Below are 16,861 nucleotides of genomic sequence, written 5' to 3' on the forward strand. Positions count from 1 at the left end.
ATCACCAGTTGCATTACATTTATCTATTCAATTTCAATCTCAATTTTATTTTATTTCTAGATCACTTTTTGCAGATTACTGTCACAAAGAGGCTTTACAGAGTAACAGAAGGGCAAACACACGCGCACAGACACACACACACACACACACACACACACACACACACACATACACACCCCTCTCTCTCTCTCTCTCTCTCTCTCTCTCTCTCTCACACACATTTACATTTACATTTTTGTCATTTGGCAGACACTTTTAATCCAAATCGATTTACAAGTGCATAGGGTCTTCCATAAATTAAAGCAACACATCCACATGCACACACACTCTCTTTCTCTCTCTCACACACACACATACACACACGCTATCTCTCTCTCTCTCTCTCTCTCTCACACACACACACACACACGCTATCTATCTCTCTCTCTCTCTCTCTCTCTCTCTCTCACACACACACACCCACACACACACCTGTCTCTGCAGTTGAAGCGGGTTTTCAGACAGAAGAACAGCAGTCTGTGAGTGTCACAGTCAGTGGATCAGAGAGAAATGACCTCCAGTGCGCTGATAAGGCGGAGACCGCCGGCACGTTCCCACAGTCCGAGGCCACAGAACCTTATCCGCCCGCCGGGTTTTATTTTTCTAAACTACCGCGAAATTAGCGATGCTTTGGGCCACACTGACCTTCAGAACTGACTTTGAAGGGGTATCAGCCGTCCGCCTGTTCACCTTGAAATAAATGGGAGAATAAATGCAAATTCTGTGAGTTTCTACCACAGCTGTCCCTGGTTTCTCCGTTGTTATTGGACGTGGTCGCTAAACAGTTGTTGTCAATTTATAGTGCGTGTCTTTTGCAACACGCATTGCTTGGAACAATGGATATTAAAAAAACTGAAATCCAGGGACTGAAAAACATCCTTTCCAACATGGATGAATGAACCAAAAAGCATGACTCAGAAGGGGGTTGTAGGCAACATCAAACTGAAGCTTCACTTCAGGTCAATGAAGTTGTCATTGGTCCTTTGGGAAAGGCGCTACACAATGCCTAAAAGCACTTATCAAAAAGTGCCTAAACAGCTACAAGGTACTTTTGTCACTAGGGTGGTACCCTGCAGGAACATAACATTTTAAGGTCATTATTACCACCCAAATATAACATTTTTTGTATGTTCAGGGTAAGTTGTTCAGGGAAATGTGTTCCCTTCAGAACAAAAGTGTACCTTTATTTGTGATAGTGTGCAGACATTCTGAGGCCAGGTTCCCAAGGGCAGATGAAGGGGAGTCAGGACAGGGAAACAGCCCTGACCCTCCTCTCACCTCGCCCGGACTCTGGGCTCAGAGCGGCTGAAGGAGCCAGTCTGGAGGCCTGCTGGGGCTGATGGGATATGTGCCATCCATGCTGGAAACGGGGCGGGGTCTGCTCGGCTAATTTGATTGACAGTTTTATGGCAACGTCATCTCATCTGGATTGGCAGCAAAACTTCCTTTTGATCAGAAGCCAACCGTGCGTGCGTGTGTGTGTGTGTGTGTGTGTGTGTGCCTCCATGCGTGTTTTTGTGTGTTTGTGTATAGGTGCCTGTTCTAGTCTGTGTGAGAGAGCATGTTCTTCTCAATGCACCATTGTAATGAACAAATTAGTTTTAACATGATGACCTTTATTTTCCCTGTTCTTCAGATGGCATCAATGCAGACTGATAATACAATGTTTTCATCAACAATGGAGTGAGCTGGAGCCCCCCCCCCTTTTCATATTAATAAAAAACAAAACTTGCTTTCATGCAGCTCAGTGTATTCATCTGCAGCTAAAGACAGGAGCCCCTGTTCTGGTGTGTGACTTCAGGAGTTACTGGCATGAAGAAAAGCATAAGTCTTTGGATTACAAATGAAAGTGCATTCATGAATTATACAATAAAATTGTCAGTATTGTTATATAAACTTTGCTGGTGCGCATTTGAACTGAACTTCGGACTCTTTTGGACTCCTGTGAACTCGTTTAGAGTTGAATTGGCGCGGAAGAATGGCATGTGTGTGTGCCCCGCGCTATTAGTACGCTAATGAAATGCAGCCACCCCGGCGGAAAATTCAAGAGCGATTGTTAAACGTCTAAATGTCAGACAGTGTGAATATGCTCAGCGAGTGATGTCCACAACCGAGATGACGTCTAATAATAATAAAGGTTTCCGGTGAGTGGTGAACAAAGGGCAGCGCATCTAATTCCGCACAATGCGCCGACACTGGTGCGCGCTGGGATGAAAGGGGACTCCCGAGGGCGCGCTGGTCCGCGCGGGCTGGACGTGCACAATGGACACGCGGTTATGAACTCACTGCACATGACAATTAACTGCGGCCATTCCGTATAATTATGTATCAGCGATGTCAACAAAGAATACGCGTTTTATTCGACTGAGCCATTAAATGCGCATTACGTACGCGCCAATTAGCGTGCTAAACAAACCCCAGAGAAAGCTATAAATTAGCGTTAGATTAATCCCATACAAAAGCTTCAAATGTGTCCAACAAAAAAAAGTCGGTACGTTTAAAAAGTAGGCTACTACGCAGTCGAGAGGAGAATTGTAGTTTGAAAGCATCGAAACAGGCTGCCACACTTGCGCGATGTGTGTAACGGTGTGTGAAGTTTACAATCAAGTACTTTGCATTCCAGAGCACCGTGGGGATTTCGTTTAACACACTTTCGCTGCAGCCCTATCTTCTCTTACCACATAAGCGTGAATCGGGAGATCGATTCTGCCAGCGCTTGGTAAGTTAGGAAGTTAGGAAGATGCAAGCTGCCTCTTGATTGGTTGACTGGCTCGGAGGCGTTCCTTAGATTTGATGTTGGCCGTGGCCAGAGGACCCCGGGCTGTTCCATGGATGGCCGAGGGAAAGTGTAGTTGGCACGAATCACTTCTTTGCATAGATATAGTTTACATACGCGCAGTTCTTTAGGATGCATTGTTAATTTTAGGCGCTTTTACAGAGGATCGCGGAAGCCTTGCTTAGGAATGCGATGAGGACGAAGCACTTTGCGAGATCCGCGCTGCAGAGACGCTCCACAGATCCCACGACCTGTTGCTGACAATCCGGGAGAAGGAGGGGGGAGAGCGGCTTGAGAAGGTACTGCCCCGGAGACGAAAAGCCGTGGTTTCTTCGCCGAGGAAATCATGCAGTTTGCAAACCGGCTGGTTGGACTAATGTGGCATCTCTCGGCTCTCGTATGGAATTCACTGGAATACCGATTACATCCAAAGCAAGGTAACGTCTCCGTTTGATCGAGCGGTTAAATATTCTAATGTAGTTCTCCGCAGGGAAACGTTTTTAACAGGTGGTAATGGCGCTGTTGGGTCAGTTCAGTTAGTTGATTAAATAAAGTAGGAATGCTTCAAGTCTGCCCCACAGCTCGCTTGCCTGAAACCTCTTAAAGAACTTATGGAAACGGGATTGCTGTTTAGCCATGGCTTAAATTTCAATGCATGATAAAAAAAAAAAAAAAAGTTTGCATGTGAATTAGCACACAGCAACATAGTTTTTGTGTGGTCTCAACAAACATTTCATGTGTTTTATCTTTTAGAAAGCTTCATCAAACAGTTGTCATCGTATGAAATAATCACCCCGCTTCGTGTAAATGACTTTGGGGAAACCTTTCCGCACAAGCTGCACTTCAGAAGAAGACGGAGGAGCGTAGATGCTGAATTCTCGAGTTTACGGGCGCACTACAGAATTGATGCCTTTGGACAACGCTTTCACCTCAATTTAACAGCTGATTCCGGCTTCATCGCCCCGGCTTACAGAGTGACACACTTAGGAGCGGAACACAGCAACGCCACGGTCTCTCACCCAGACGGCACTGATATGAGGCACTGCTTTTTCAGCGGTCATGTCAACGCGAAAAGCGAATTTCCTGCAGTCTTCAGTTTATGCACTGGCCTAGTGAGTATTGTTTTTTTATTTAACCCTTCCGTGTTCGCTTGTCTCGCCGTATTATTTTGAAAAACGCATTTAATTCATGGTAGGCCTGTGCATGAATCCATATCTGTGTTTGAGCGCATTCCATATAAGTACTTCATAATATTCTGAGCAAGTGAGTTCATTTCAGTGCAACGCAACCATGTGTCGCTGTACGTTTGCGTATCGGGAATGATGGTGTGGTTTTGGGGGGTGGGGGGTGGGAGCACGCGTTTCCCCGGACCTCACGGAGCGGTGGTGAGACTTACGCTTTGCGCGGTTGCCTGGGTGATATTTCAGAAGTTTTGTTGTGCTGCGACTTTATCAATTACGCCGGACAATTGACTGCAGCACAAGTGTGTGTGTGTGTGTGTGTGTGTGTGTGTGTGTGTGTGTGTGCAGTTTCACAACCCGTTGTCTGCTTAACCACCGCCATTGTACCTGTCCGGAGCGCATTCGAGCTTGTGTGCGAAGGGAGGCTGATGGACATTCTTCGACATTCCCTCCATACCCTTCGATTTACTGGGTGCAGGTCTTTCCTGAAAAGTCACTTAGCTTAAATGTTATACCTCTTATCTGTTTAGTCTGTGGGCTGTAGCATATTTTATCTGCTCTAATTGGTTAATTAAGTGCAGAGTAACAACAGAAACCGGCAGACGCAGTACCACAGGACCAGGGCTGGAGCCCACTGCAGTAACTGTGGCTGTGGCGGGTGCACTGGAGTAAAAATGAAACATTAGTAAATGGCAGGCAGTTATATAGCGCCTTTATCCAAAGCGCTGTACAATTGATGCTTCTCCATTCACTCATACATACACACACTCGCACACCGATGGCGATTGGCTGCCATGCAAGGCGCCGACCAGCTCATCAGGAGCATTTGGGGTTAGGTGTCTTGCTCAGGGACACTTCGACACCGCCCAGGCGGACAACTGCTCTTACTGCCTGAGCCATGTCGCCCCCTATTAGTAATCCATTACATTACATTAATGGCATTTGGCAGACGCTCTTATCCAGAGTGACGTACAGTTGATTAGACTAAGCAGGAGACAATCCTCCCCTGGAGCAATGCAGGGTTAAGGGCCTTAAGGGTCTTATTGTGGCTACACTGGGATTAGAGCCACTGACCTTGCGGGTCCCAGTCGTTTGCCGTAACCACTAAGCTACAGGCCACCCCGAGGGCACACAGGGCATCCAGGACACACGGCTTTCAGTTCGCAGATTGTTTGACATTTATTGATAAGGGTGTGATGTTCTTTGGTTTGTTAGATTAGGCTCACAAGAAGAGAGTCTGCTCGTAATCTTCCTTTTGGAATGTGTGTAAAGGTGTGTGTTTGAGAGCAGTGTCTACGCTGGGTTCCCCCCTGGACTTGTCGTGTGATGTTGTTTATTTTGGCTGTCACTTTAAACGGCATCTGTGTGACTGTGCGGTATTTCCCCTGTTGCGTTAGCGGGCGTGTATTTAGGGTGTCATAGGGTGTGTATTTAGGGTGTAATAGGGTGTGTATTTAGGGTGTAATAGGGCGTGTATTTAGGGTGTAATAGGGCGTGTATTTAGGGTGTCATAGGGTGTGTATTTCGGGTGTAATAGGGTGTGTATTTAGGGTGTAATAGGGTGTGTATTTAGGGTGTAATAGGGCGTGTATTTAGGGTGTAATAGGGTGTGTATTTAGGGTGTAATAGGGTGTGTATTTAGGGTGTAATAGGGCGTGTATTTAGGGTGTAATAGGGTGTGTATTTAGGGTGTAATAGGTGTGTATTTAGGGTGTAATAGGGCGTGTATTTAGGGTGTAATAGGGTGTGTATTTAGGGTGTAATAGGGTGTGTATTTAGGGTGTAATAGGGTGTGTATTTAGGGTATAATAGGGCGTGTATTTAGGGTGTAATAGGGTGTGTATTTAGGGTGTAATAGGGTGTGTATTTAGGGGCTCTGTATTGTGTCGGGACGTGTTAGCCTAGCCTCCTCTGGTTTGGGAGGGCGAATGCTGTTGCTCAGGAGATGCCAGGAGGTTATTTTCAGTTCGGTGTCGGGGGGCGTTTCCCTCATCGCTCTCTCCCACCAGGGTGATAATCAGATTGTGTTCATAGGGTGATGTCATCAAAGGGTGATGTCATGGGTCACCTGAGGTCATCGGGACAGAGTCCTCAGCCCAGTTCCGGTTGGTTCTGGTCCTGTTCTGCCCCGGGACAGCAGGAGACCTGGGGCAGATAATTGAAATGATCCCCAAAAAAAGGAATTTAAAATGTTTGTTATAAATGGATAAAAACCTGCCCTGGCTCTTGTGTGTTAAACCCTGGTGTGTTAAACCCTGGGTGGATTATTGCATGGGAAACCCAATTGCTGTTGCAGTTTGTCAATCATTTAAAATAATGTTATCCATTAGATTCCATTAAGTTTCCTGTGGGTTATACTGATCACATATGACTATTTGCTACCACTGTAGTTTTATAGGCAGACTAATATTTTATCTTTCTCATAAATTTTATTTGTCAATTAACTTTTTAACCTTCTCCATTGTCTTTTGGATTTAGTTCCAGAAGACTCTATACATGTGTTCCCAATATTCAATCTGGTAATTGGTACCATAATTCTGTTCAGACATTCTATGTGCCAAATGTCCCCAGTACATGAGGTCAGATGCCTTTGACGTCAAGTATTGGAGCGTATTTGTTTGGATGCATTTGTAAAATGTAACTTGGATCATTTTCAGAGTAGGAATCACAGGAGAACATAAGGACTGTGGGTCTGAATTGCCCCGTGGGTTATGCGGCTGAACGTGGCGACACCCTGAAACGCATCGTCCGTTTAAATCCCCCCAGTTTTATTTCTTGAACATTTGAACTTTAAACGCTGGAGAATGTTGGCCTCGGTTCACATTTCGATGTGATGAGGTCGCCCAGCGGAGATGGCCGGGCATCGGAACACGGGGTCATTTTGGGAACCCAAGTCAAATTTGGCGGGGAGGAAAAAAAATCAAAAGGAGGAAGAAGAGTGAATGAATGCCCTCTGAAACCGTCTGCACGCCATGTGAAGATAAGGGCCCGTTTCTCTGTGCAGCGTAGAAAGATGCCCCTTGTGGTAGATTGGGGCAGCCAACAGGCGAAACGTGTACCCCCAATGACCCCTCAGAAGTTGCACCATCAAGGGTGCCCCAATCTGCAGGGAAGATAATGTGATTGGTCCTGATTGATTGGGCGACACTGAGGGAACAGCAGCGGGGGTGCGACTTCTGTCCTCTTATCTGACGCAGAGGCAGAGCACTTACACACACACACACACACACACACACACACACACACCCTGAGCCTTTGCACTCTATTGGCTGATACGAGGAGAGGATGTTCAGCGCTTTGCACTCTATTGGCTGATACGAGGAGAGGATGTTCAGCGCTTTGCACTCTATTGGCTGATGGCAGGAGAGGATGTTCAGCACTTTGCACTCTATTGGCTGATGGCAGGAGAGGATGTTCAGCGCTTTGCACTCTATTGGCTGATGGCAGGAGAGGATGTTCAGCGCTTTGCACTCTATTGGCTGATGGCAGGAGAGGATTTTCAGCAATAAAGAAAGATAGCTATGACCTCAGAGACATTAAGGTTCTGGAAATCCCTATTTCCGGATTAATCGGGAACAATAACTCCAGAGAACCTCTGGATTTTTCCTAATGGGCTGTCGTAGGAATGCTTCTCAGGGTGGCGTGTTGTGTAGAGGTTGAGGATGAGGAAGAGGAATCGGGGGTTTCCCGTGTGGGAAAGCTTTTGTCTCCCGGGAGCTGGTCCCCGTGATTCACACGCCGGGGTGGCGTGCGAGTCCGCAGCGTTCCCGTTGGACGGCCGGCCGATGGTCTGACGCGACGCTCCACACACAGCGCTCCGCACACTGGCGGTGATGAATGTCTGTGCAAAGATCAGGAGCTGGCTCCTTTATCCTCCGTTTGACTTGAGAGATTTATACGTCCTCTGCAGAAACAAAGGGCTCAGTCGGTCTCCCTCCCCGTCTCTCTTCCCCACAAAGCCCCAGCGGGGTTTGTGGCCTCAGTCAAGCTCCGGAGAGGAAGTCCCAACTCCAGGTGTCATTCAGCACCAGTGGGGGAACAGCAGCCCATGTCTCATACTGACGCACAGCTCAACATTTTCATTGGCGTTTTTGTTTTTTCTCTCCGGGTTTGGAAGTTATTTGTTTGCTTGAACGTCAGGTGCTGTAATGTGGTGGCTCCATTGACAAGGCCTGAAAATATGTGTTAACTTCAGGTGGGAGTGTGTGGTTGACGTCTCCCGACCACACACTACAACTACAACTTTAAATACTGTGTCTCCGTCATGTGTCGCCCATCTCTGTCCTGTTAGGAATGTGAGCAATCATCCCGCTAAGGACCTGTGAAATGAGCCTTCTGTCACGATTCTGCATTCAAATCGCTGCTGCTACGGGCCTGGTTTCAGTTAACATTGCGACTCACACTAAATGAAGGCAAATGTTACCTTTTTAATTTTGTGGATTGGTGAACTCATGAACCCATGTTTGCAAATGGAAAGGAAAAAACTCTTCCACATATTTGTGCGACTGTTGGACTCGTTTTGACATTTTTGGGGGATTTCTTATTAATTTCTCTCCAATATATCAAAGTGCTGAACAGATGAACAACATCTCTTTGTTGTTTTTCTAAGCTTTCCAAGAATTCTTGGAAAACGTGATTCCGTGTGGGACAGTGGGAGTTCATGGAGCTGGGGAATCATTCCAGAGTGATGTCATTTCTCCACTTTCCGCTTGTTGTGATTCCTTGGATGGCCATGTCCGTGGCTTCCTCAGGCGGTGCTGGAGTGGCCTTGACAAGCCCGGCCATATCCCATGTCCCTGTGCCCTGCCTACATAAACATTTTGATCCGCGGTGTTGACTGAGCTTGTGCTTAACGTGAGGAGCTTTGCGGAGGCATCAGTTGGCGGATCGGTGTTGTTAGTTCCTTGACAGCAGTCAGTGCTTATCGTGAGGTCAGCTTTCACACTTTCAACAAAGTGTCAAATATCCAGATGATGTGTATAAATATATACGTAAAACATATAGGATGTTTGGTAAGAGCTATAATTTCATATGAAACTGTATGTCTTCTGTATGTATGACTAATTCATTTGAGCGGTTTTACTGCTGTTTTTGCTGGTTTACAGTACCACCATACTGGAAACGGCACACATGCCAACGTGATGACGTGAGGTTTGTGAGTGACACTAACAGTGCTATCTTTGTGGCTGTTCCCTGTTTTGTTTTGAGACGCTTTGAGCGTGTGAGTGGCTTACGTATATAAACAGATAGCAGAAATAGAAAGAGGAAAAACGCACATTATAACACTCAATGCGGGAGAACTCAATTGCACTGTGCACATTTCAGGTACCTCACTGTGCCGCGAACCAGAAACCTCATAAGTCAATTCTGATGAATGATGATGTAAGAAGAATATATGTATCATACAAAAGGAAGTCATAATATTTATTTATCCTCATGTCCTTCAGTAGATTCTGCATATAGGACAGGGTATGACTATTGGCACAGGCCATTAGAATATATTCCCACGTTCCCTCTGCTCCACATTATTCCCGTTTACGGAATTCCATATAACAGAATTCCAGATCACAGTGGGTGGATTTGAGAGGCTCAGTGAAGTCACAGAGATGGAATTCTGCCCCGTCCCGTCCCGTCCTGATTACTCTGGGAAATCGAGCGGTTTCCTCTCGGCATTGACGGCGTTCCTCCTCCTCTTTCAGATCGGAACGTTTTCCGCCCACAGCGGGGAGTATTTTTTGGAGCCGCTGACGCAGTCGGACGGGCAGGACTACGAGGACGAGCACAGCAAACCTCACTTGATGTACCACAGGGAGAGGAAGGGCTGGGGCCCGAGGCCCGGCTCCCCGCCGAACCGCACTGAGCCCTGCGCTGCCTCAGGTAGGTCTGCGGTGGGCTGCTCTGCACACCTGGGAGCTCCCCCCAAAAATCATACATTGGTACGGTCCGTCTTACAGTCATGCCAACCATTCTGAGGGTATCTTGCATCAAAACCAAGTCTTTCATCTGTAACTGCACAACACCATTTTAAGTGATGTCCTTAGGTTCCATTTCCTGGTTTTGTCATTTAAAGTGTAAACTAAACCCTATTTTAGTGTGTTGTTGTGTTTTATTGATCCCGATTCTGTTGGAAGGTTAAAAAAGGTTTTGGTTTTGAGTTGTGCTTGTGGAGATATTTTCTCCAGGTTTTGGGGTGAAGTTCTCCTTTAACGAGACGTTGTGTGCAGCTGCTGTGGGTGAAGTGGCCGCAGTCTGGCTGTGGCTTTGAGCCCAACACTTATTTCATTTAAAGCGGAGCTGAAGTCCTTTAATGAGAATGTTGCCGGTGATCAAGCTCAGTGTTTCTGGCTGCTCGCCTTCACTGATGTTTCCGGAGCTTTCCCTCCAAAAAAACATTTTGCGGAATTGTGAAACCGTTCCTTTTAGGGCGGGAGGAGAGGATCGAGTGTTAAACTGGGTATTCAATTCCCCCTTTTTTTATTTTTAAAATTAGAATTTTTATAGCCTTTTGCCTCATTGGCTGAAGACGCAGGAGCACAAAAAGATTCCCTCACACCTCAGAGATCAGCCGTGGGGCGGGGGTCTGGAGGGCGGCCGTGTGAGCGGCCCTTTGTTCCGGCGATAAATCTTTAATCACCAGCCGCGCTTCGCTCCGGGTCTGAACCCCCGCAGCCGGCCGAGTCGATGCCACTGCTTTCAGGGTCTCAGGGCGGGAGGGGATTGAGGGTTTTGGGGTTTTGGGGTTTGGGGGTTTGGGGGATTGGGGGATTGGGGTTTGGGGGTTTGGGGGATTGGGGATTGGGGTTTGGGGGATTGGGGTTTGGGGGATTAGGGGATTGGGGTTTGGGGGATTGGGGTTTGGGAGATTGGGGTTTGGGGGTTTGGGGGTTTGGGGGATTGGGGGATTGGGTGATTGGGGGTTTGGGGGTGACCCCTGGCCCCCGGCCGATGGCCTCGCTGATGGGGTCCCCGCTCCCTTTTCATCTCGGGGGGGTCTGTGTGGGGCCCAACCTGCTCCTCAGCGGCATTTTGGGCCAGGACGAAGTCTCCATGGCCTCCCACGCTCTCCGGGGAATGTGAGAGAGCGCGCGCCTTACTGTGGCAGGGTGTGGCCTCGGAACACACCACCCTGCGTTTCATTTACATCATTATTATAACTTTGGTTTCCCAACCCTGACTTCTCTCTTTAATATTCAGACGGCATGTGTTTAAGGTGTGATATGGTATGATACCTGGTTGTCCTTCTGGTTAGATGAGTTAGTTATACTTTACTGAACCCCGTGGGGTAATGTGTCCTCCTACTTACTTTAGGAGCAGAGGGCAGCACAGTGCCCAGAGACCAGCTCCAGTTCTGAGGCCAGTGCCTTGGTCAAGGGCAACGGCAGGAGTATATTTCTGAAACTTCTGCTGCGTGTTGCGTGTTCCGCGGTGTTCTCAGTGGAATGAGAACAGAGACGCAGAGAGAGAAAAGGCCAAAGAAGGACACCTGCAGCTGTCTTCAAAGACAGCACACGCCCCCCCCCCCCCCTCCGCCCCTGTGCCCCCCCCGCCCCCTCCGCCCCTGTGCCCCCCCCCCCCCCCCCCCTCAGAGATGAGCGGATAACCTGTTCTTTGAAGAGGAGCGTCTGCAACGCATCCCCTCCTGTCAGAACTACACAGGCCGCTTACCGCTATCTCCCTCTCTCTCTCTCTCTCTCTCTCTCTCTCTCTCTGTCTCTCTCTGTCTCTCTCTCTCCCCCTTCTCTCTCTCTCCCCCTTCTCTCCCTCTCTCTCTCTGTCTCTCTCTCCCCCTCTCCCCCCTTCTCTCTCTCTTTCTCTCCCCCTTCTCTCCCTCTCTCCCCTTCTCTCTGTCTCCCCCTTCTCTCTCTCTCTCTCTCCCTCTCTCTCCCTCTCTCTCCTCTCTCCTTCTTCTCTCTCTCTTTCCCCTTCTCTCTCTCTCTTCCACTCCCCATCTCTCTCCTCCTCTCTCACCCTCTCTCCGTTCTTTAAGAGAAACAACAAAAGTGAAAGATGTCTTGATTTGTAGCGTGTTTTATGCACAGCTAGTTGTTATCTGCTCTTGTTTTAGCGTAAGGACTGTGGAATCCCCCGGTGATTTGCTGTGTCCTTAGATTGTTATATTTGTGTGTTTTTGTGTGTTTTTGTGTTGCACCTGGCTTGCCGTCAGAGCTGGATTTGGCTTGCCTCTGTGCTCACGGCTTTTACCCCAAACCCCCGTCCATCCCAGCCCCCCTAGCCCCCCCCCAGCTTCATCCCAGCCCCCCCAGCCCCCCCAGCTCCATCCCAGCCCCCCCAGCCCCCCCCAGCTCCATCCCAGCCCCCCCAGCCCCCCCAGCTCCATCCCAGCCCCCCCAGCCCCCCCCAGCTCCATCCCAGCCCCCCCCAGCTCCATCCCAGCCCCCTCCGTTTCCAGTTTCAGTCCGACGCCAGACAAGCACCAGTGAGATTCAGCGTCTTTGACCAGCGTGGTGTAGAGATGATGGGCACGCCTGCACCCCCCATCCCCAGTCCTATCGCCTTGTGCAACTTCACAACTTTACAAAAAAAAAACAAAAGAAAAAAAAAAACTTTTTTGCCACAGATAATACTTGGCCACAATCTGTGCATCATGACAGGAAGGAGAGGATTTCATGTGCTTTCATTTGAAAAGCTCTAATGTCTTTAATAACTTTTATAAATTTCATTAGAGATGAAAGGTTTGGCGGTCAGGTTCGGCTGCAGGTGCCTCAGGTCAGGGGCGGGGGGGGCGGGGGTTACACTCCCCAGGGAAGGGGGGTAACACTCCCCAGGGAAGGGGGGTTACACTCCCCAGGGAAGGGGGGTTACACTCCCCAGGGAAGGGGGGTAACAGCTCTCTTACTCACTGGGGGGCCTCAGTCTCTAAACCACACTGGGGACCACCGGCTCAGCTCCTGCTGTACCAGGAACGTTTCAGCAATCACTTAATTTTGGTTTTCTGTCTCGTCATGACTCCCACTCACAGCCAACATTAAGTGTAAATAATTCTGTAAAAATTTATTTTCCAAAATAAAAAAAGTAGATGTAACGAAAAATATCAGCAGAGTGGGGGTGTGGAGGTATAAGGCTCTCTTTGTGAGGTGGGGTGGTCTCTGCTCTTTGTCACCCTGAAAGAGGGGTCTTGTGTTTAACTCTGAGGTGGTCAGGAGAGTTTCGGGGGGTGGGTGAAATAGACAGGTGTAACCTGCTGACTGTCCTGTTCATGCAGGTGAAAGGAATTCTCCGGAACCAGCCTCTTACAATGACCTTTGATTGCCCAAAGAGGAATTTCTCAAACTTGACAACAAATCCATTCTCAGTAGCGTTTTCACATCCATTTGCAGCAGACCTATGGTGTGTGTGATGGGGTGTGTGTGACGGTGTGTGTGTGTGTGACGGTGTTTGTGACGGTGTGTGTGTGACGGTGTGTGTGTGTGTGTGTGTGTGTGTGAGATGGTGTGTGTGACGGTGTTTGTGACGGTGTTTGTGACGGTGTGTGTGACGTGTGTGTGTGTGTGATGGTGTGGGTGTATGTGTGACGGTCTGTGTGTGTGTGACGGTCTGTGTGTGTGTGATGGTGTGTGCGATGGTGTGTGTGACGGTGTGCGAGATGGTGTGTGTGAGACGGTGTGTGTGCTGACATTTTGATACTAGAGTCCTCACACACTTATGCAATTCAGTGTCAGAAGAAGTTAGTGTAGTTGGTGTAGTTGGTGGGCATTGATCGACACAGTTCATTTCACAGTCATGATATCAACAAATGCTGACAGATTTTACTGGTCTTTATTTATTATGTACTCCCATACCTGCACTGCTCCATGAACTATTACCGATTATAACATTACAGGGATTCCTGCAACAACATATTTCACAGAAGAACACAGTTGTTTACGGGTGAAGTTTTGTTGTTCCACTGATATGCATACCAGCGTGCACAGAATAATTAATCCCGTTTCCACTGCCACTCAACACTCCAGTCTGATGTGCACTGTATGATCCTATGGCTCTGGATTCTTAGTTATTTACATTCTGAAGTTTAAACTTTAATAAAGCGGACACGTTTCTCCAGATGTCGCTGCTGGTTGCTTCAGTGCTCTAAGGAAAACGTGCTCACAGTGGACTGTGTTTTGGGATGAGCTCACAGTGGACTGTGTTTTGGGATGAAATCTGAAAACGTTCTGCAAGCATCTGCTTGCCGTAATCCCATGTGACTCCAGGTTCCAGGGTTTTCCCCTGTTTTCTTTGGCTCTGGGTTACGAGCGGATCAGAAACCCAAAGTGGAAACCGCGCTGTTTTATTTCAGCGGGTCTTAATGGAGCATTCTGTGGCGTATAACCTTTCCTACGGCAAGCCCATTCCCTCCTGTCTCTCAGCAGAAATCTCCGATGTTGTGTCACTGAATCCGGCCTCTTTAGGAGGTGTTGAAAGCCAGGTCTCACACAGCGGGAATATAAACGCTAGGCCTTTTGGTCGCCTTGACCTTTTCTTGAGATTTTATTGCTGCTGTGCTACATGATGTGAAGTACTACATTAGTGGTTTTCCTTTCAATAACTCCAGTCTGAATTATTTTTGTCCTTTTTTTGTACAGGCATCTGATGTGGTCTTGTAAAAATGAGTAAGTGCATAGTCTTGTAGACGCGTTTCTCTCTGCTGTTCTCTTGGTGCGGGTTGGCGGGTTGGCTCTGACTTCATGTGGGGAACATACCACTGTTATTCAAAGCCGGATACAAATACAAACACACTTCTAAGAAGCTGAAGTGGACAATAGTTATTTAATCCTGACAGCTGCGTGTCTGTGAGGCACGCACGTGCACAAAAAAAAAGACTGAACTTTATTTAGCTAAACAAGGTAAATAACTACTCTACTTCCAGCCTGTGTGTTTGCATATGTTTTTATGCAATGATGCATATTGCTGGATAGTTCCTACTGGTATACTTTTTGCTAAGTGAAGGACATCAGAACTATATTTGGGGCCTTTTTTACAAATGTGGAGTTAAATAAAGAATGAAACTGTGTGTGTGTGTGTGTGTGTGTGTGTGTGTGAGAGGGGATGTGTGAATGTGTGTGATGGGAATGTGTGTGTGTGTGTGTGTGTGTGTGTGTGTGTGTGAGAGGGGATGTGTGAATGTGTGTGATGGGAATGTGTGTGTGTGAGTGTATGAGTGTGTGTGAGAGTGCTTTTCCTGGGTGGTTTTGCCGCTGACAGCTGCACTGTAAAGTGTAGGCTGAGGGTATGGTTATGGTTTGCTGTCGGTGTGTGTATTGTGCTGGGATTACCGAGGGCTCTTTGAGGGAGAGCGTCAGGCAGACATCGCTGGGTCCTGACCGCACGCTCCAGGTGTTCTCTCTGCGTTTGGGTCCTGACCGCACGCTCCAGGTGTTCTCTCTGTGTTTGGGTCCTGACCGCACGCTCCAGGTGTTCTCTCTGTGTTTGTGTCCTGACCGTGCTCCAGGTGTTCTCTCTGCGTTTGGGTCCTGACCGCACGCTCCAGGTGTTCTCTCTGTGTTTGGGTCCTGACCGCACGCTCCAGGTGTTCTCTCTGTGTTTGTGTCCTGACCGTGCTCCAGGTGTTCTCTCTGCGTTTGGGTCCTGACCGCACGCTCCAGGTGTTCTCTCCAGAAGCACTGCGAGTGCACTTCACAGATGTGGAGTTAAACAGGGCTGGTGTAGGGTGGCCCAAAGTGGCCTTGATAACAGTAATAATGTCCCCTTTTTAAGAGCGTATGTCCATATTTCAGTGAGATGAGTCCAGTCTGGTCTCCGCACCCTGTCACTGTTCTGTAGTCCTGTGGTATGTAATGGCTACGTGCCTTGTGTAGAGCCATAACATGGTGACATCATGGTTAAGTCATGCTTCCTTGAGCCAGTGGTTTAAATAGCCGTGGTGTCACAGGTTGTAGCACAGGTTTGGATGGATGTGTAAAAGGTTGTATTGAATCACATTTCCACCTCAAAGACGCCGGTGGCCACGTTTTCATTGGCTAATATAATGGTTGGCAGTAGTGTGGCCCCCCCATGATGTAAAGCCTGGTGGCCCCCCCCCGGGTGAGAGATGAATGAGTCACCGGCTCACAGCGTCAGGCAGTGCCCAGGCAGGGCTGCAGCCGGCTGGGACTCGATCGCAGTGGGACTGCCCAACATGGCCTCCGCTTGCCGCGCCCAGCGCTCCACTCCTCCCGTGTGAAATGCACACCGGCCGCGGTGGCAGATGCACGCTGTATATGGTGTTTCTGGGGGACTGGGTGTCAGGCGTTTGTTATCATCCAAATACTGCAGCTCTGGCTGTCTCAGATTCAGCTGACTGATTGGCTCGTGGCTCTTTACTGCATGTGTGTTTTTTCTGCTGACTGGGACAGAAGATAATACTTCCAGATGTTTAACTTTTATGGTCTACCGGTACCAACGAACAAGAGCAAGTTTTCCTATTTTGGAGTTTTGTGCTCATGTCTCACACTTGAGGCTAAATCCAGAATTTAAGAGACTATGGCATGGATTTGATCAACATGTCGTTCCTAATGTTCACTGAATTGCAAGTTCCCTTCTTTTTTCTTTTTTTTTTTCTTTACAGAAACAGTTTGCAAAGTTAATTGTGGTGATTTTTCTGAACTTGCCAAAGTGTGTTTGTAAGGAAAATAAACCAACTTCACTTTGCATTCATTTGTAAAAGTCAAAGACAAATGTTGATTGAATCCAGACAGCGCATGTCTGCTGGGACTGTGGTGATGGAGTGGGGAATGCTGGCAGCTCTGGCGTGGGGAGGTATGTGGGTGAAAATGGAAGTATTAACCTCCGTTGTGGTCACCATATTGGCTCAACATTTGGACACGTGGCGTTGCGGTCTGTACACCTTGTGCCTGTGTAAATATGT

At 48.1% G+C, this 16,861-nt stretch overlaps 1 protein-coding gene across 1 annotated transcript in view; it reads left to right on the forward strand.

The window, feature by feature from the left end:
- Positions 1 to 2,891: 2,891 nt before the first annotated feature.
- The window catches only part of LOC133135085 (A disintegrin and metalloproteinase with thrombospondin motifs 20-like), a 101,101-nt gene continuing 87,131 nt past the window's right edge, over positions 2,892 to 16,861 (forward strand). The window contains 3 exon segments of the mRNA XM_061251846.1: positions 2,892 to 3,252; positions 3,569 to 3,927; positions 9,696 to 9,873. Coding sequence (XP_061107830.1) covers positions 3,162 to 3,252; positions 3,569 to 3,927; positions 9,696 to 9,873 — 628 coding nt within the window. The 5' untranslated portion in view covers positions 2,892 to 3,161.

Source organism: Conger conger, chromosome 8 (genome assembly GCF_963514075.1).
Source record: "Conger conger chromosome 8, fConCon1.1, whole genome shotgun sequence".
Lineage (NCBI taxonomy): Eukaryota > Metazoa > Chordata > Actinopteri > Anguilliformes > Congridae > Conger > Conger conger.